The 22,343-nt window shown below is 37.5% G+C and overlaps 1 protein-coding gene across 11 annotated transcripts in view; it reads left to right on the forward strand.

Annotated features, from left to right (window-relative positions):
• The window catches only part of LOC125660721 (uncharacterized), a 59,198-nt gene extending 39,097 nt beyond the window's left edge, over window positions 1-20,101 (forward strand). For 2 of the 11 annotated variants that reach the window (XM_056147188.1, XM_056147189.1), the window contains exons 13-16: window positions 4,852-4,959; window positions 18,760-18,869; window positions 18,944-19,039; window positions 19,649-20,101. In XM_056147188.1, the coding sequence (XP_056003163.1) occupies window positions 4,852-4,959; window positions 18,760-18,869; window positions 18,944-19,000 (275 nt within the window). In that variant the 3' untranslated portion in view covers window positions 19,001-19,039; window positions 19,649-20,101. Of the gene's footprint in view, window positions 1-386; window positions 458-4,851; window positions 4,960-10,959; window positions 11,012-12,222; window positions 12,288-14,901; window positions 14,973-18,759; window positions 18,870-18,943; window positions 19,051-19,648 lie in introns of those variants that run through there. The other 9 variants (XR_008797979.1, XR_008797980.1, XR_008797981.1 and 6 more) reach the window with 9 other exon arrangements.
• Window positions 20,102-22,343: the final 2,242 nt, after the last annotated feature.

A 22,343-nucleotide genomic window follows, 5' to 3' on the forward strand; every position in this document is an offset into this window, starting at 1 on the left:
TGCGTTCTATATATCTTATATATGTAACCGAGCAGCAAGGAAAATGCATTGATTCGACTTTATGTTGATTTATTTGTGAAGAAATGTATAAGGCATTGACCTATAAGTAAAAACAAATAACGATAGCATTAGACAAAAAGTACAAGTTCATAATTCAGATCAACTGTTGACAATAAATTATCAATAATACAAAATACATTTATAATAGAAAAATATGTTCTGTAAGAAATTGACCTTTGAACTTACAAATTTGGAAAATATACTTTGACAACTTTAACTGCAAAAATACAATAACTTATAGACATTGCAATTAAGAATAAGAGTCATACACAAACATATTGTAGTAAAGTGAGACCTAAGTAAAAATGATTCTTTCGTACCACAAGATGCACCTATAGAAGCTGGACAGATCTTCGAAGTAAAAATGTACACTGCTCTGGTTTACACAGTTTGAAAGGTAACTTGTGGTTAAAGGTGAATCATGACTATTGGGTAATACTTAATGACAAACGAAATTTAACGTGACAAAAATATCAACTCAATCCAATGCGCATAAGAAAAAAACTCAATCCGATGTGCGGTGGAAATCTTACCCAATCCGAAATTTATTAAACTCTTCAACAATATAATCAAACGAAAAATGAATAAATAGATAAGAAAGACAGAAATATAGATTTGTACTGCCACATATACATTACCAAAGAAATGTCGACATCTCATTTATTCTGCAATACAACGTTAACAAACTGTATATATCACTTAAGTCGCTTGGGTAGGCACGGTTGCTAAATGACGAGTTACTGCAAGATCAATTGATCTTTGTCTACTTAAAGTTTAAGACAATTACGACAAGAGACGAATACATTTTACTTATTCAAAGTGACACATCTCGTGAAAACCGAATACCATCATGAACTTCGATTCTTCGAAGGTTTGCTTGAAAACTATCTCTTATAAATGAAAGGTGAAAATAACGAACGGTGATCAATCTCATGGCTCCTATAAGCAATACAAAATTGAGAGTTGGGCAAACACATACCCTGGATCTGGTTCCTTGTAGGAGTAAGCATCCGATGTCGACCGATCACATCTGCTGTGGGCCAAATATCTTGATTATGTAAATGGAGTTATCCGTAGTCACAATCAGTGTGCCAAGAACGGCCAAACAATCGGTATGATTCAAATCGGACAGCATTTGACACTATGATAGGTTGTATTGGCAAACTAGATTATTAGAGCGACCAAAGAAGTTGCAAAATACCGCCTTTAGACGAGCCCGTTGAAACCCCAGCACCATAAACTTGTTTGTCAGTAACCTGCCTCGATTTAAAACTGATCATACGCAGAATATTTTCACGTTTGTCTAAATTCTCGATATTCCATTGCTTTCGTAAGTAGGGGACCCATTTCGATGCTGAACATTCTTGACGCTGTGACGCATCCTGTGAGTGCGTGTAGAAATGGCAAGGATTGACAAAACTTTGTTTCCTAAAAGACGTCTGGTTTTCATGATAAGCTTTATCTTAAACAGTTCTTCACCAAGGACAGTTATGGTTTATTAAGAGTTTGTTGCTCTAGAGAACATCACACATGCTATAATCCATATCATATCTCATGTGAGCCTCAGTGGTCCCCATATCAGCCCAAGTGAATTGATATTAGACCTGAGTGCTGATATGACATATGATATGGATGTTGGCATGTGAAATTATATTTATCATATGCTTCAATTTTTCATACTTAAATATTTCATACGAACGAGATAGTATCTTTGAGGTTTTTATTAATTTTTTTTATACCGAATCCGAAAGCTGTTTTTATAAAATAATCTTCTTGTTGTCACATGCGGGTTACGTTTTTACATTTTAAAGAGAAATCAATATTTGATACATTACTTTTCTTGGCAAAAACCTTGATACAACGATTTACTTTAGTAAAACCGTTGGTACATTGAATTACTATAATGGTAAATCTCTGATACATTGATTAACTATCATTATGGTACACGGTGGGTGTAACCGGTCGGCGGGGGATGCTTACTCCTCCTAGGCACCTGATCCCATCCGTGTTTGCCCAACTATCTATTTTGTATTGCTCATAGGAGTTATGAGATTGATCACTTTTCGTTATCTTCACCTTACATGTAATAAGTTTGATATATGTGCATCAATTATTAGTAACTATGATAAAAACTATCATACATTGATTTACTGCAATTAAAAATATTGATTTACCATGATAAAAACATGAGTAAGTTGCATGCCGGTTTGATATGTGATATGGATTTTCGGACCGGTCTTTCATATCGTCTATTGTGATGTCACCCGTATCACGCAGTGCAAAGTCTGCATAATCATTGCCAAGAATATGATAAATAAAATATTTCAAATGCAATGCGTATCTTGTGTGATTCTCTTGAATTTACGATACATGACTATCCCATTTCCATTTGCAATGACCGTGTAACGTGTGACAGCGTGGCGAGAATTCCATCGTAATCGAAAGGAAGGTTTTCTCTTGCTTAGATGGTTGAACGGTTTAGCGCACTGGTCGCATGGTGTTAGGATATTTGGTTCCTCTGGTCGTGAGTTCAGCACTAATTATAAATAGTAATTACTAGATTATAAATAAAAAAGCATTTCAGTGGAGTCCATTCCATTGTTCAAAAATCAGAATCCTTCGACATTTAGGTCTTGGAAATCGAAATTGTTACTAGCCATTTCAGAGTTAGTGTTCACCATTACCCGCCTCATCTGGATTAAACACCGAGGACGCATCGAAGTCTGACAGGGAATTGAATTATGGGTCACTCCATATATGTTCAGTTCACATGGAAAAATGGATAACATATCGTCCTCTCCATTCGTATTATGGACAATGTTGATGGCTAGGATTGTGACCCTCCTGTTTACACTTTTTACAGCGATATGTGATATGGGCGGTAGCTTAACAATGCGTGCAAATGATTTTGCGCTGAGATATGGATTGGCCGTAGTGAAATATTTGACACCTGAAGCCGACGCTGTAGTTTACTCTTGGTAGATATTTTCCTGTACATAGAGGTTCTACTTACATAAACCAATTTCCTTTCAAAACTTTTGTCATCTTCGTATGGGATAGCTAATTTCCTCATAGGTAACTTTGCTTTGAAGTTCTTCAAACAGTTCTAGGACAGACAAGGGGATACCACAAAGTCTGCTTTTTAAAGACCTCTCAATGATGCTGTGATTTTGTGAAGAATATGGATTTGTGTCAAAAAGAGAGCATGTTCTGGATGTTCATTCCTTCTGTCAAGAAGTTTTCACGACTTGTATAATCGCTAAGGTATACTCGCCGTAATTTGCAGTCCAACTGTAGACAGTGTGAAGGTTTTCATGCTACTATTGTGAGACGATCCATTAAATCACAGTCTGCTATTCTGTCACTATTGGAAGACTTAATGTCCGAGTATTGTATTTTTCATCTTACGTACCTCTGATTGGTCACCCATGATAACGTTTATGTAGTGTTGAGAAATGAAAAGTGTTCATCGATGTACATGCAAATAGATACAAGTAGTTAATTAGAAAACAGTGATATTTCCTAAAAAAAACATTTAGAAACTCCAAATGTATATTCATATCATCCAAAAACTTTCCCGTATTTTCTTGATTCGAGAAATCTTTGGTTAACTGGGTTGTTACATGGACTTATTACCTTCAATGGTGGTTTACATGTATTCAAAAGCCAGATGATGATGCTCAGTGAGTAGTTTTCAAGAATAATAATTTTCTTACCATCTAAGATATTTTCATTCATGTTTCAAAAGCGTCTGTTATGTCTTTCCAAATGGAATTTCAAAGCAAGGAAATAACTACTACTAATTCTTGGACATTATTGAGGATTGATTTTGTTTTTGGGTCTGACAGAAAATACTTCTATGCGTTTTCTAGATATTATTTTTGAAAATGATCTTGGAAACAGAAGCGGGAGAACACACAATCTGATAGAGCGATATAAAGCTGTCGGGCAGATTTACGATTTCCCCCGAATTTGTTTTTCACTTTAAATGATCAAAATGTACAGTTTAATATCTTCAAAGGTTGAGGTGTGTTATTGTTTACGAAGCTTTAGAAATAAATGGATATCGAACCAAATTTATCATATATCAAGAATACTTTAGGTAAAATGTATCATTTAAAAGTTAAATTTTGAATATAGAAAAAAATAAGATGACTTAAATTACAAAACCAAAATTGCACTGGTATGTTTGTAAACATAAAAAGACGAAAAGATTCGAAACTTGTTTTGGATATATACCACTTAAGACTAAGATATTATTCCAATCCTTGTATTTAGAAGGTCTAAAGTTTGGTTTTCAACTTAGATGAATTATATTTTCAATTGTTAACATAAAAACTAAGAAATATTTTTTCTTTAAAAAATGTGAACCAGTCCCTTTAAATTTGTTTCAAACAAGTTACCTTTTTGAGATGTGTCGCATTGTAGTCTAAGCCCCAAAATGAAATAATAACTACCCCTATAATGCCATTTTAATAAAGAGTTGGATATGTCTCACACACACACACACACACACACACACACACACACACACACACACACACACACACACACACACACACACACACACACACACACACACACGAGAGAGAGAGAGAGAGAGAGAGAGATTTCGTATTCGAATGATCATGAAAACTTTATCAATTGACAATAAAATGAATTTCAATATGAATGATTATGTGATATGTGTTTCCATGTGAAAATTACAGTAAATATCATAGCAATAAACGAAAAACTAAGAAACTTCATATGTATTAGTGTTATGAATAATTCCCTAAAATCTTGTTTCAGACACCGGAGCTGAAGATGCAGACGATCTGGATGACTCATCGTTTAAGGAAACCGAACCACTTGTAGAACCTCGAATCCCATTTGTTGACGAAGAGGTCACAAGTCATGGTATATAGATTAATATATGAATTATGATATATATACTATTCAAAATTTAATAAGGATCATTAGGTTATAGGTGTGTAATTTACCACTAACATAACAAAAGACATAAATTTGACTCAGAAACGTGTTTACTCAGGTTATGAATGAAAATTCATGAACGGCATGAACTGTTATCAATACGAAATGCTTGAAATCTGATAACAACACCAAAAGGCATTTCATTACAAAAATTAACAGCGAACCAGAGAAAGAATTACACAGTTTTTGGGGATAGTCCATCAGTACACTTAGTCGATGAAGTGTCAATACCGGGTATGGCCTCCCCTTGCATCAATGACGGCTTGACAACGTCGAACCATGCTGTCAATAAGCACCCGGATGTTTCCAATGGGAAGGTTGTTCCACTCTTCCACGAGGGCGTTTCCGAGCTCTGTCAAAGTCGTGGGTTGTGCTCTACGGTGTGAAAGGGCAACCTGCAGCATGTTCCATACATGCTCAATCGGGTTCAAGTCCGGTGAGCGCGCTCGCCAGTCCATACGGACAATTGCCTCCTGCTGAAGGTACTGCTCCACCACCCTGGCGCGATGAGGACGGGAGTTATCATCCATTAGGATGAACTCAGGGGCAACAGCACCAGCGTAGGGTCTGACTTAAACATCGAGGATCTCATCCCGGTACCGCACCCCCGTCATTGTTCCTCTCTCCAGGACATGAATATCTGTTCTTCCATCCCTGCTGATTCCACCCCGGACCATGATGGAACCACCACCATAACGTTCATGTTCACTGATGTTGGCATCATGGAAACGTTCACGTTGTCGTCGCCACACTCGGTGCCTCCTGTCTGTAAAGTCCAAACAATACCTGGACTCATCGGTGAACAGAACTTGAACCCAGTCGTTCTGTGTCCAAGCGACATGATCTTCAGCCCAGTCCAATCGCTCCCGCCGGTGTCGAACAGTCCGAGGGACTCAAACACATGCCTTTATAGAGTTGAGACCTGCATTGTGAAGCCGATTCCATATCGTCTGAGTGAACACATTCACCCCCGAGGCATTCAGGAGGTCGTTACGTAGGTTGGTTGCTGTCCAGAAGGGATGGAGTCGTGCCTGAAGAGGCATAAAATGGTCTTGGCGTTGGGTTGTCGACCTCTGACGACCACCCCCATGCCGGTGTGCTGTTGTACTAAAAGTTTGCAGTCGGTTCCAGGCCCTGTTTACAACTCTCTGACTGACATTTAATGTATTTGCAACGTCACATTGTGAATAGCCAGCGTCAAGCATTCCAATACATCTGCCCAGTTGTTCTGTCGTCAGGCGACGCCTTAGACGTTGAGGGGACATTGTGTTGATAAACGTAGTGTAAACACTCAAGTGAGTTTGAAATTTTAGAAAGAATCAGACACCGATGCCTGAATGAAAATCGTGCAAAGGTAGCAAAAGCATAAATTGTGATGAGAAACGCATTTCCCATGGCATGAAATGCACGTGCAAGTTTGTTGAAGACGTTTTTGATTTCACTTGGACACAATATTGCTAGTTATGCAGTTATTAATTTTTTAAACAGAAAAATATCTATGATCCTTATCAAATTTTGAGTAGTATATATTTGCAGCACTAACGTCAATGTGGCGTATACACGCATCATCACATGTAGTTTTTCCCAAGCTACAACAGTGCTTAAGCTGACATGAATTGATATCTCAGATAGCCTAATTTACTCTATCCGTATATACCCCAAATGTGATTGTCACACCTGAATGATTTTTCTAGGTGGACTCCGCCAGTGCACTTATCGAAAATATCAGATTTTCTTTATTCTGATAAATCCACGAAACAAAATGATAAACTCCATTTATATCTCGTTATAACTTTACAACACGTTGTCATTCCATTACACAACTGCAACACACTTCACCCGAGCAAACAGGGTGTCTTCAATAAGGGGAGATATCAGAGTCGAAAAATTTTCCTTTATTGAATGGTTGTCTGGTCGAGGTTTTGTAGTTTATAGAAATCGGGAATCTAATATCTGGTTGGATATATTGCGTGCACAATTCAAAATTTATCAATGATCATATACAAACTTGGATATACAGATAAGGGAATAATGATCGAAAATATATATCTATGTGAACATGCATGTATTACATTTGCAATCCGTAATAAACAGTTGATTACACAAAGACACTTATAAAAATGTATAAAGGAAAATATAGTTTTGTTGTCTCTTCTGGAACCACATGATTATTTACGGCCTTGTATGTCCGTATGTATTGATTGAACAGGTGAGGGAGAGAGAGAGAGAGAGAGAGAGAGAGAGAGAGAGAGAGAGAGAGAGAAGAGAATACAATATATCATTTCCAGTAGGAAAGAAAATTGATCACTGATATAAATGTAAACTTACAAGCATTAAATATTTCCAGCTATTTTAAGAATTTGTGATTGACAATATATTGGAAACTTTCAGGAGTTGGTGCTTATAATTGAATTCATTACAAATTTAAAAAAAAATATTAGTTTGAACTGTGCATGTAGAAAATACTGACTTTCTATGTTAGAATAACGGGAAAAAGTAAATTGTCAAAAAAGTGGGGAAAGCAGATCAGCCTTCCTGCCCACCCCAACCCCCTGTATACATGCCTGAAACAACATATCAATTCGTGTTGAAAGAAAGGTGCATATCAGTATTTCATTAAATTCCAAAGGAGCTCGAATTTATGTTTTCCCCTATTAATTATTTTATATGAAGATTCGTTTCCAAATTTAGAATCATGTTTTCAGTCAGAGCAGAAATGAATTAACTTTGAAGTACATCTAGTTTGAATGTAAATGTTGGGTTCCTTCTTTTAATTTTATCAGACTCATTAGAACCCCTCACCCAAACTATGCAGCTTTGTTTTTATTGATATCTAAATCGGTATAAATGAATCCAGATATAAATTATATAATGCTTTTACGTGATCATATAGATATTGATACTAATAATGAAAAAAGAAAATGTTTATACTCTTGTCTTTTGCATATTCTACTAATGCGTTACAGTATATTGACATTGTATCATATCAAATAAAACCTCAACACGAATTTACTGATTTATTAATACTAACATCTTATCGAATACACTTGAATTTGAAATTTCGACGCACAGTGGTATGATCATTGCGCCAGATCTACAACATGAAAATATTGATGAATAAATTACACTCAAGCCTGAAAGTAATCATTATGGCATGTTACAGAAACGTTAAAACACACAGATGCTTTTGTCCTGCAATGCATGCATGTGATTTTTCTAAATACATGTATTTATATATACGTGAATGAAGTTTCTACGCTTGAAAATATCTTGATCTTTATGCATTTTGTTTTGTGTTTTTGGTTTACCTTTTCTTACACTGTGTAAATGAAGGAAAGCTTGGTAAAATTCTACAACATGCAATAAGTATACTTGCATGTGTTGCAAAGCAAAATGTACGTGTAATAACCAGACATGTATCGTCAGTTTTCATGGGGAGGGGGGGGGGGGTTACATCACGGGACAAAATGGAAAATTGGATTCTTCAACATTTCTTGCCATTCAAAGTAATGATAAAAAAGATGAACAAAAACAGCAATAAAATAAAACAAAACACCCAAACAAACCAAGTTGTTTTGTCCGATCTTCAAACTCCTAATGGGGGTGAAGGGTTAAAGAGTCTTTTACTTTGACTGCCTCGGTAATTTCCCCCTACATTTCATTTTCTGCAATCGTTGGGGGTGGGATGGAATGGTTAGAGTCCTCTACTATGAGCGCCTCATAATATCTTCATTTTCTTAATTGGTGGTGGTGTGTGTCTTCTACTATTATTTCAGAACTTTCAAGCTGGGCTCAAGTGGGGAGAGGGGTTGTCACACAATATATCTTTTATTTATGTTACAAAATAGCAAAAAAAAAAAAAATGGATATTGTTATTAAAGGTGGGGGACAGACACTTTTGTCCCCTCCCCCTTGAATCTATGTGCTTGATTACGATGCATAATATGATAAACTCGATTATTACATTTTGCATTAGTACAATTTGCGTCGAGTTCAACGCAGAATGTATAAGATATATTTAGCGTCAAATCAGCATAAAATGAAGTAATTGAAAATAACATTATTTAAAGATATGTTAAATTTCTAATTATTACGTGCTTTAAATGAATCGAATAAATCTGTATTATCAATTAATGAGAGCAATATTGAGTTACTAGTACTGTTCTGTTTTATTGAATTAATGATATCATTTGTCATAATAAGAGCGCGATTATTACAAGATCATCGGTTATCTCTCTCTCTCTCTCTCTCTCTCTCTCTCTCTCTCTCTCTCTCTCTCTCTCATCCCATAGACTCGTACAGTGTTGTATAATATGGAAATTACATATGCATAAACGATTTATGTACCTAAATGATTTCCTGATTTATAAATCTGGAATACTCTGACCAGTAAATCATATGGCATAGGGATCCATGCACAATGCAGAGTAAATACTATACTCTTATTTCCCCTGAATGAAGATAGCTGATCGGCACGGGCTAAGTGTGTCACAGTCTATACAATGGATAATGGTATTTGCTGTTGGAATGCAACTGGAGTTTTATTTCATTGATTATGCAGATAAAGGCAGTTTTACTACTACTTAGAGTATTTTCGATCTACGGTCCTTTACAGATATTACGAGTAGACCCCGGTAAATTGTCGTCAGCATTCGATGCGTTTTCATGGCGAGCATACATGTCATGTTTATAATTACAGTCGTATTTATGCATTTATCTTTTACTTGAAGTAACTGTGAATGGTATAGATGATAGATGAAATATTTCTCCGCATTTTTTGTATAGTTTTGACATATTTACTGGAAATGTACGCACATTCACGTAAAGGAAATGCATTCTATATATATTTATCCAAAAGTTTTTAGAATGGTTTACTACTGTACGATATGTTAATTATAATTTTGATCACTGCGTGGTGTTCCAAAACGTGATTTCATTTCTTCTTGATATCCTATGAATTAGTATCGTACATGTACGTGTTACCTATAGAAGCTACCCGCAAAGATACATTGGATACACTGATGTGAAGTGAAGCGTAGGAAAACTCGTCCCCTTATATACCATGCGAGCCCTGATACATATAACAATAAAATATCCAACTAATATGGCGGATTAGCAGAGAAATATGACGAGCATATATAATTATACTATATTTATTAATTCATGTCAGCTTTAAAGCTGGCATGAATTCTGTGTCCGACATATTTATCTGTTTATCTGCAGTATTAGCAGATGGAATCACGTTTAAGAACGCATGCAGTGCTTAAAATTACAATACATATATTGCAAACTATTTCGAAAGATTTGGATAGTTTAGATGGAAAAGCTGCATTTCACATGTAAATCTGTATAGTTGCAATACACATGTGAAAATTATATTATAAATTCAAAGGATTAGTTGACCAATTATTTTTCAATAGAATGAAATAAGCAAAAGGTATCAACTTTCTACACTGACTTCAAATAAAATACATGAATACAACTGTAAGTTATTCACATGATATGCATTGTCGCTATGAAAGCGCTATTTAGCGCATTAAATGGGAGTACTTTTTAACTAGGTCTACTCATAATATTTGTAAAGGAACACATGTGTACATGTACACACTAAGTAGTATACAAATTCCTTTTTTACAATCCATGAAACATCACAATAAACACCATTTGTATTCCTACAGTAAATATATTTTCACTTTCTTGTACCGAATACTACATAATTGGTCCGTGTCGATCAGCTGTCTTCATTCAGATGGAAACATTTACGTACCTAAGCTGAACATGTACATGTACATGTATATATAATCTGCATTTACAATTGTACACATGCATGGGATTAATATGAAAGAAATTCAAACGTTCATTTCATTGGCTGAAATCATTATCTTAATTTCTCTGTTAAATGTTTACTAAATAAGTTTTATTCAGGTGTGGGAGGTCCTCTCTGCATATGGATGATGTGATGTATACGTAGAATATGGTATAGACTAACAAATGTTTTTCCAGCATAAATAAACTAGTTCTTTTGTCTTTCCTATCTTAGATCATAATTCACATTGCCTATCCAAAATAACAACATAACTAATGCGCAAAGTACTTGAGTGTACATGCACACCACTTGGAACTGCTCTTAGAAAATTATAATAAACAAGATTTTTATATTCAATATACATGTGTATGAGTTTTTTCACACGACATTTTACCACTTTTTGTGGCCTTCAACCTGACATTTATTTATCAACAATCGATTGTGATTTTGATTCATATGTCGATTCGATATATCCCAGTAAACTCGAAATAAAAAACATACAATCCTCCACATTTGCTTCGTGCTTTAATATATATTGAACATATATGTTAACGGCAAACTAACAATTCGACGGGATGACCTCGGCATCTCCATCGAGCATTTCCCATATTTATGTAGCAATTTTTTCATTGTCAACTGCATATGGTAATTATGACTCTCAACTGATTCGATACGCAACATGTTGTTCTGCGTATGATCTGTTTTTAGCTCACCTGAACCGAAGGTTCAAGTGAGCTATTCTGATCACATTTTGGCCGGCGTCCTGTAATAGTGTGCGCAGGGGCTCATGCCATGAGCCTTATAGAGGAACAAAAACAACGTGCTCCTAACTGTAACTTTTTTTTTTGACGAACATGTGTGGGTCCACACGGGGTCCCGGATATAAACAAAACATGTAAGAGCGATAACTCTAAGTATGTACAATCACAAGTCAAATGTTACATCTCCCTCTTTTTGAAATTACATAGAAACAATTGTCTTTGGTTTGACAGCACGTCCAGAGCGTGTATGTAGCAACCTTGACTAGAGTCATTTTTTGATTTAAGGGGGCTGTTAATGTCAGACTTTTCAACCTCTAAATTTTCATGATCGTGATTGTTTGTGACCATGGGACTAGAATTTTGATTGTCCAAAACAATGGGAAAAGACTCAAACATAGATACCTGGCTCAAGTCTGGTTCATTTGTCTTAAGCAAATGACGACGATTTCTCGTGTATTGCGCGCCATCAGCAGTGCGGACAGTGTATGACCTAGTGTTGTGTTTGTCAACAACAACTGCTGGTTTCCAAGATTTATTCTCGCCTTGGATTCTCACCGTTTCATTAAGAACCAGTGGTTTCAAAGGTTTTGCTTTTACATCATAGTGATTTTTCTGTTCTAGACGAGATGACCTCATTAGACTCTTGATCTTTGGCAAATTTGGGGTTTCTGGGACCAGTTGAACAGGTAAACAAGGAATCACAGATCTGAGTTTTTTACTCATTAAGACTTGGAAAGGGGAACAACCAGTATCTGACAACGGGGTTGTGCGATATTCTAAAACTGCTAATAGAGGGTCGGTACCACTCTTTCACGTTTTCTTAAGGAGTCGCTTGACCGTTTGCACAGTTCGCTCGGCGAGACCGTTAGACTGTGGGTACCTAGAACTTGATGTTATGTGATCAAAGTTCCACTTCTTACTGAAGTCTTCAAATTCGTACGATGAGTATTGTGGACCATTGTCCGATACGACCTTTTCCGGGATACCGAATCGCGCAAATATGGATTTTAGCTCATTGATAATCATGCTGCTGCTCGTGCTTCGAAGTTTCGTGTACTCAAAATATCTACTCCAATAATCAACTACCACGAGGTAGTGCTGACCTTCAAACGCGAACAAATCGGTTGCCACTATTTGCCAGGGATAATCAGGTATTTCATGACTGATTAAAGGTTCTTTTTGGTTTGACCTTCGAGACTCTAAGCATATCTTGAAGCTAGAAACAAGGTTCTGTATGTCACTTGACATTTTCGGCCAGAACATAATATCCCTTTCGCGGCTTAGACATTTATCGATGCCCATGTGGCCTGCATGGATTTTTTCGAGCATTTCAGTTCATTCAGAATTATCTCAGCTAATGTAGAAAGTTCCTCGTCACGACAAGTAGCGGATCTTATCGCCTCTAATTTTCGTTCACTAATCGGTAGTGAAGATAAGACTGAATGTACCTGAAGGTCTAATCCTTCCGAAATATGTGGATAAGAGTCCGGAAGAAACTTACGGGACAAAGTGTCAGCCACGGGTATGCTCTTTCCGGGCAAATGGTACAAGTCTATATCATATCTTTGAAGTTGCAATAGCATGCGCTGAAGCCTAGGAGGAGCCGCGCTGATCGGCTTCTTTACTATGCTTACAAGTGGTTTGTGATCGGTTTCGACTCGTACGGAGTGTCCGTAAACGTATTGGTGAAAATGTTTACAACCAAATAAGATGGCCAACATTTCCTTCTCAATTTGAGCGTAGTTCACTTCTGCGGAAGTGAGTGACTTCGACGCAAATGCTATCGGTCTCTTATCTTGCATTAATGTAGCCCATAAACCAAATTTAGAAGCGTCAACTTGCAAAGTGACTTCCTTGCCAGGGTTATAGTATGCGAGTACTCGTCCTGGGCATTGAGTGATGACCTTTTTGACCTCATTGAATGCTCTTTCCTGGGGGTGGTCCCAAGAGAACTGCACATCTTTGTTCAACATTTTTCGCATCGGACTGGTGATTTCCGAGAGGTTCGGCGCAAACTTTGCGAGATAATTGACCATCCCGAGTATTGTTTCAAGTTCGGCCTTGTTTTGCGGGGGTTTCATGTTACTGACGGCATTGACCTTTAACGGATCAGGCTTAAGACCTTGCGACGATATGACGTGTCCAAAATAGGACAGTTATGTGACCCCGACCTCTAGTTTATCCTCGTTAAATCGGATGCCCTTGTCGCGTGCTCTTGCGAGAACAGATCTAAGGTTCTGATCGTGTTCTGCCCTAGAACTACCAAATACCAAGATGTCATCGACTATGGCTACGACACCGCTCTGACCTTCAAAGCACTCATCGATTTTCCTTTGGAACTCATCCTGCGATGATTTAAGTCCAAATGGGAGACGGTGAAACCGGTAACGACCGAAAGGGGTGTTGAACGTTGTGAGGAAGAATGACTCCTCGTCCAACTTGAGAGCCTAGTAGCCAGACCGTGCATCTAGCTTAGTGAAAAATTTGGCTCCAGAGAGCTGCGGCAGGATATCGTCTAGGGTATGCATTGGGTAATGCGGACACAAAATAGCCTTGTTCAAGTCTTGCGGATCAAGACAGATGCGTAACTTACCGGAGCGCTTCTCGACTACCACAATCGAGTTTACCCATTTCGTTGGTTCGGTGACCTTTGCAATTATATCTGCCTGCTCCATGCGTTCGAGCTCGGATTTCAATTTGTCGCGGATTGCGAATGGTACACGTCGTGGGGGGTGGACTACCGGTACGGCGTTCTGATCAATGTGGATCTTGATTTCCCCTGGAAACAGTCCAATTCCTGAAAAAACATCTGAGTAACGTTTCAAAATTACTTCATTGTCTAATGAGCTAAATTGAGAGTGACCATCAGGTTCATGTTTGTGAACGCTTTTATCTGGACAGTGGACCTTGACATCACTGTCTGGGACTACTGTTTCAACAGAGTAGACTAATTTGATCAATTCAAAACTAAGACATGACTGAAGACCTAAAATAGGGGGTCCTTCTGTATCGACAACATAGAACTCGAGGTTCTGTGACCTTTGACCTACTGTGCACGACAGACGACAAACACCTAATGTGCGTAGTTGACCACCATCATAAGCTGACAGTTTACGCTGGGGACTACGAAGGATGTCAAGTGATCCTAGCTTATTGTAGACCTTTTCAGGCAATATATTTGCTTGAGAACCAGTATCAAGTTTGAAATCTACAGGGAAGGATTTTGGACCGATATTTACCTTGGCAAAAGCCTGTTGATTTTTTACATGATCATAATTTGACTCTATACTATCAATGTAGAAATCAGATTCAGTGTCAGACTCGGGGCATGCTGTAACTTCATGAACAGACTTTGATTTGTGCACAGAGCGACACACTTTGGAGAAGTGATTCCACTTGTTACAGTTATCACAGCGTTTCCCCTTTGCTGGACAGACGTAAGCTTTTTTGTGAGTGTATCCACATTTGCCACATGTAGAAGATCCTGGATTCTTCTGTTGGTTCTGCTGTTTGGATGAACGTCGATGATTGGAGTTACGGTTCTTGTATTTCGCATCACTTGGTTCCGAATTCGATCTGCTTCCTGTGCGAGACGGTTTGGACACTGCATGCACTTCGGCATTATGCGGCGACATCAAACGTAATTGCTCTTGGGAGTATTCGTAACTCTGGCTAATTTCAATAGCTTTAACAAGTGTCAGTTTTTCTCCCTCATTTATGAGTCTCTCTCTCACCTTCGTAGATGACGTACCAAACACAATGCGGTCACGCACCATCTCATCAGGGTCTCCGTAATTACAGTCTTGTACATGTAGTTTCAGACGTGTAACAAATTGTTCAGTAGTGTCACTGTTTTGAAGAATGTTATTGAATTTGTACCTCGCAAAAACAGGGTTCAATTTGGGCTGGACATACGACTTGAATTTGTTAAAGTACACATTCAAAGTTTTTGCCTGCTCGGCTGAAAGTTCCGGCCAAGTGTTAAATACATCTCTGCCCTTGTCACCAACCCATAATAAGAGATACTTGCATTTTATTTCCTCGTCCTTGTCCTTTAAAGGCCCGTCGAAAATAAGTTGCACATGTTGTTGAAATTTCTTCCACGCTTCTGGGAGATTGGTGCAACCCCAGTCCATTTTTGGCGTCGGAATGCCGGTCAAATCCATTTTGAAGTGTTGACAGGATTCTCTCTGTAAATCTGGTTTACTTCTGACACCATGTAATAGTGTGCGCAGGGCTCGTGCCATGAGCCTTATAGAGGAACAAAAACAACGTGCTCCTAACTGTAACTTTTTTTTTTTTTTACGAACATGTGTGGGTCCACACGGGGTCCCGGATATAAACAAAACATGTAAGAGCGATAACTCTAAGTATGTACAATCACAAGTCAAATGTTACACGTCCGTCTGTCTGTCTGTCCGTCTGTCTGTCTGTCCGTCTGTCCGTCTGTCTGTTCGTCTGTCTGTAAACTTTTCACATTTTCGACTTCTTCTCCAGAACCACGGGGCCAATTTCAACCTAACTTGGCCAAAAGCATCCTTGGGTGAAGGGCTTTCAAGTTTGTTCAAATGAAGGGTCATGTCCCTTTCAAAGGGGAGATAATCACAAAAATGCAAAAATAGGGTGGGGTCATTTAAAAATATTCTTCTCAAGAACCACTGGGCCAGAAGAGCTGAAATTTACCTGAAAGCTGCCTGACATATTGCAGATTCAAGTTTGTTCAAATCATGGGCTCTTGGGGTTGGATGGGGCCACAATAGGGGATCAAAGTTTTACATACAAATATATAGGAAAAATCTTTAAAAATCTTCTTCTCAAGAACCACTAAGCCAGAAAAGCTGATTTTTACATGAAAACTTTCTGACATAGTGCAGATTCAAGTTTGTTCAAATCATGGCCCCCGGGGATAAGATGGGGCCCCAAGGGGGAGGGGGGTCAAAGTTTTACACACAAATATATAGGGAAAAACTTTAAAAATCTACTTCTCAAGAACCACTAAGCCAGAAAAGCTGAGATTTACATGAAAGCTTCCTGACATAATGCAGATTCATGTTTGTTCAAATCATGGGCCCCGGGGGTTGGATGGGGCCACAATAGGGGATCAAAGTTTTACACACAAATATATAGGAAAAAATCTTTAAAAATCTTCTCAAGAACCACTAAGCCAGAAAAGCTGATTTTTACATGAAAACTTTCTGACATAGTGCAGATTCAAGTTTGTTCAAATCATGGCCCCCGGGGATAAGATGGGGCCCCAAGGGGGGGGGGAATCAAAGTTTTACATACAAATATATAGGGAAAAACTTTAAAAATCTTCTTCTCAAGAACCACTAAGCCAGAAAAGCTGATTTTTACATGAAAACTTTCTGACATAGTGCAGATTCAAGTTTGTTCAAATCATGGCCCCCGGGGATAAGATGGGCCCCAAAGGGGGGGGGGTGATCAAAGTTTTACACACAAATATATAGGGAAAAACTTTAAAAATCTTCTTCTCAAGAACCACTAAGCCAGAAAAGCTGAGATTTACATGAAATCTTCCTGACATAATGCAGATTCAAGTTTGTTCAAATCATGGGCTCCGGGGGTTGGATGGGGCCACAATAGGGGATCAAAGTTTTACATACAAATATGTAGGAAAAATCTTCTTCTCAAGAACCACTGAGCCAGAAAAGCTGATTTTTACATGAAAACTTTCTGACGTAGTGCAGATTCAAGTTTCTTCAAATCATGGGCTCCGGGGGTAGGATGGGGCCACAAGGGGCATCAAAGTTTTATATACAAATATATAGTTAAAATCTTTTTCTCAATAACCACTGAGTCAGAAAAGCTGAGATTTACAAGAAAACTTTCTGACATAGTGCAGATTTAAGTTTGTTCAAATCATGGTCCCCGGGGGGGTAGGATGGGGCCACAAGTGGGGGGGGGGTCAAAGTTTTACATACAAATATAGAAAAAAGCTTTTAAAAGAACCATTGGGCCAAAGAAGTTGACATTTACATGAAAGCTTTCTGACATAGTGTAGATTCAAGTTTGCAAAGGGTAGTTTGGGCCATGATAGGGACCAAGGTTTTACATGCAAATATATATAGAAAGTCTTCAGATATGGGCCAAGGTGACTCAGGTGAGCGATGTGGCCCATGGGCCTCTTGTTAGATTGAAGCAAGCTACTGACAAACATTTTGATTGCAATGGGGTTTCAAGTGTCTCGTTTATAGTCAGCATTTCGCAAAATCTATGGTTCTGCAATATCAAACAATCCAATTTGCCAATACAACCTTTCATTTGGTCAAATAATGTCTTATATGTTAGGCCGGTCTTGACACACTGCTTTTGACTACAGATAACTCCGTTTACTTCATGAAGATATATGGCTCACGGAGGATGTGACCGGTCGAGAGGGAATGCCTACTCATCCTAAGCACTAGTTAGACAAACACGGACCCTGGACATACCAGAGGTGGGATCGGGTGCTTAGGAAGAGTAATCATCCTCTATCGACTGGTCACACCCGCCATGAGCCGTACTGGAGTTTCAACAATTTAATTTTAAGTAAGCATTTCGCAAATTCTATGATCGCTATAATGATCTAGTTTGACCATATGACCTATCATTGGATCAAATTGTGTTAGGCGTTTTTCATACCAATTGTTAGGCCGTTATTAGCACACTGATTTTGACGACGAACTACTCCGTTCACCTGATCAAGATATAATGTACATGCTGTCGAATTACACCCGTCAATTCATGGGACATGTAGACATGTATTTCTTATGCATTGCTCTGATAATGCATGTTAGAAGATTAAAGACAACGTCTAAACAACGTGTAAGATGGAGTATGTAGTTTTAATAGAAATTAGAGTTTATAACACCTCTTCCTCCTTGTTTGTTTACGCATGTTTGCATATAATATAACGTATTATACATTTTTTAAAATATCTCGTGGGTGTGCACGTTTACAATGTACAGTAAAGCACATGTATTAAAAGCACACGCTTATAACGAATACTCGCTTCTAACTTAGTAATATTCATTCCCCTATGATATTTAAATAAAGCAATTTTCAAGAATATACATGGTATTAAAGAACTGTTTTCTATTGGTCCTGGTGATTTGCTATAACCGTGTTTTACTGAAATTCGTATGATGTCGTTTTCAGATGACTCGGACACTGATTGCCAAGATGTAAATCCTGGAAGGCCTCAAGAGTTCCGAATGCTGGTTACGAGCCAACAACACCCACACGATATGCTAACCCAGCTTTTGCATGTAATTCTATTTCTATTTGATTTCAAAGAAACTAGTAAAGTATTTGTATTAGCATCTGTCATTATATCTTTAAGCCCCATCCAAGATTTTGGGATCCCAAAAGCCAAACACTGCTGATAAGGAGAATATGAAAAGTGCATGCTATCGGACTACATCCTTGAAATATCCAGGTAAACTACATGTACGTTTTATTTTCTTCTTTAACCATGAATGCTTGTTTATACATAACTTTCTTGGTCCTAAGTAGAGAGAAACTCGTATCGTTCACCATGTACTGTACGTGAACTCGTAGTCGACCAATTTAAGAATGATGCTATATAGTTAAAGCGTCTTATCCAATGACAAATCACACAAACACACTCCTGCTGCTTTGTTGTTCACAATTAGATTTGATGCTGTTAATTTTATTTTAGTATAAAATAACTTATACAAAGTCAAAACATTCCTTTCGGGTTGTGCGATGTTGATGTGAAAGAACAATGATTCGATGACCATAAGGCGATTCTATTTAATGTACGATGATACGATTTTGATGGCAAGGTGGTTCGATGATGCACTAACATGATACTTTATCACGTCTTTGGTGCATTGTGCCATTGCAACTTCGTCATTGCGCCATCGTGAAGTCGTTCTTATGTCATTGCAATTTCGTCATCGCGCAGTCGCGCTATCGTCCCGTTATCTCCCTGTGCTTAGTCCCTTGATATACGGTAACCGTCAATTTGCCAATTCTACTTTCCTGTCTCCTCACTGTCTTAACAGGGTTACATCTGTTTCAGATCACCGAAAAACTATGATCGTCCATAAACGGAAAATATCATGGTGAAAGAAAACACTTGATTACTTCTGGACTGATACGCACGATTACGTTTGGAAGTGTATAATAGCCTTACCCTAACGTTTGGTGACTGTGAATGTGAGAAAAATTAATTACAGTAAATTTGCCAGCGATACACAATATGTTAAACATATGTGTAGTTGTACTTCAAATTAGATTATATAATTATTCAACAAACTAGTTTTCAAGTATGTCTAGAAAGTGTTTGTCATTTTATCTATTTGATTAAAAATCCTACGAAACAAAATATTCATATGAATATGAGAAGAAGAATATCTTTCTGTTGTTTTCAACTCAAAATTCAAAAACATTGACGGTGTTTTATCTGTTAATTTTGATTTATGTGTCGATTCGATATATCCCTGTGATCTCGAAATAAAAGTTACCACATGAGTCTTCCATGTTTACTTCAAATTTGTATTTTTATGCCTTCTGAGCCGAAGGCTCAAAGAGCTAATCATATGGTCATATGGCCCTGTGCGTCAACTTTTTCGAAAAAGGGCTATATCTCAAGAACCCCTTGGCCAATTTTTGTCAAATTTGTCACAGGGTATACTAAAACTAGGGTTTTGACCCTCTAACAAGGGGATATAATTAGGAAATCCAAACAAAAGTAGTGGTTGCTATAAAATCTTCTTCTCAAGAACCACTGGGCAAACTTATGCATAAGGGTGAGGATAGGTTGTAGAAAAAAAAATGTTCAAGGCATCATCCTGGGGCTAAGGGTGTGGTCTCAAGGTCACTTCAAAGTTTACTTTAATTTTGTTTTGTTAAAACTTTGATATTTTGCTTAGTATAAAGACTAGGATCATCAAATGTTGTCAGTTAATTAATCTTAGGACCTAATATCATGTTGTCTCAAAAGTAGGTCATGGTAACAAACTTTTTGAATTTAGCAGGTAATTATTATTAAATGGATTTTGATGCATATCTTGGACACTTTAGAGCCTATGATCACCAAAATTTGACAGTTGATGGACCGTGGGACCTGGAACTGCGTCATTGGAAAGTATGTCACCATGACCTACTTTCTAAATTTTATGGCTAATAATTTATTAATACATTTTAGGTTGTTATTTCAGATACCAAGAGGTTTAGGATCATCAAACTTTGTAAGTTGATGCGTCTAGGGGCCCAGAAACATATTTATAAAAAAGTAGGTCATAGTGACCTACTTTTTGAATTTTGCAGACATTCAAATTTCATATTTTCAATTTTAGATGCATATTTTGGACACTATGAAAGCTACGATCATCAATCTTTGTCAGTTGATGCATCTTGATTCTTCATAATTTGTTGACTAAAAAGTAGGTCACCATGACCTACTTTTGAAATTTGATGGCTATGTTTTAATATTTCAAATACTATTTGACTTACAATTATTAACCTTTGTCAGTTGATACATGTTGAGTCTTCAGAGTGTGTTGACTAAAAAGTAAGTCACCGTGACCTATTTTTTGGATTTTGATGGCTATATTTGAATATTTCAGATACTATTTGACTTACAATCATCAAACTTTTTCAGTTGATGGATCTTGGGTCTTCAGAGTGTGTCGACCAAAAGTAGGTCACTGTGACCTACTTTTGGAATTTGACGTTGATATCTGAATATTTCAGATACTATCTGACTTCAATTATCAAACTTTTTCAGTTCATGTATCTTGAGTCTTTGGAATGTGTCGACCAAAAAGTTGGTCACTATGGCCTTCTTTTGGAATTTGACGGCTATATTTGAATACTATTTGACTTGTCAGTTGATGCATCTTGAGCGATTCTAGGCCCACGGGCCTCTTGTATTGAACATAGAGTGCAGACGGCAAACTAGGAACTCAAAGAACATGACCCACAATATGCCATTTTTGGCCTACCAAATTTGGAAAAATTAAAGAACACGTTAGAATAAATCTAAGATTATATTTTTCATCTATAACATGAGCCAAGTTGTATTGCGCAATCGTTTCCTCACACCGGATGTTTAAAGCACTCAAGTAAATGCCCAAACCTACCGCAGTTTCACGTTTTCCGGGAAAATCGCATAAATTTGCCAACTTTAGTCTATAAATTCACATGGGCCGCATTACTCACGACTCAATTTTATAAATTAAAATTAAAATGCAAAGTTAGATTAACACTTTCCATTAAAAAAAATTAACTCGTAATCAATGCGCCCATGTCGAAAAAAGAAAAATAATAATAACAAAAGTGTCGTCTGGAAACGTCAGATTCCAAGGCAGTCAATACATACATCTAACGCAGTTGATACGGCTCAAAAAGAAACAGCAAAGAGGTGAGTTTTTATGTTGTTATATATTTTTTAAGATAAACAATCAATATCTAAACGAGTAAATATGAGAGTCATGGCTTATGGTAAAAAGGTACAGGGGTGGGGGGGGGGGGGGGTGGGGGGGTTACACCTATCGTGTATGTTTGAGTCCGTTCCGATGGCTTTAAAAGTACCGATTTCCCTACCTTTTGTTACTTTAAAAATGATATTGTTCGAAATAGAATGAATGTTCGAATCAAACGTACAGTACAAACTTATACGGCCATACGGAATACCCTAGTTAGAATAATCTAACTGTGTCTCGGGACAGGCCCTCACCACAATCGGTCCGTAGGACATTATCATTTTAACG

Source organism: Ostrea edulis, chromosome 8 (genome assembly GCF_947568905.1).
Source record: "Ostrea edulis chromosome 8, xbOstEdul1.1, whole genome shotgun sequence".
Lineage (NCBI taxonomy): Eukaryota > Metazoa > Mollusca > Bivalvia > Ostreida > Ostreidae > Ostrea > Ostrea edulis.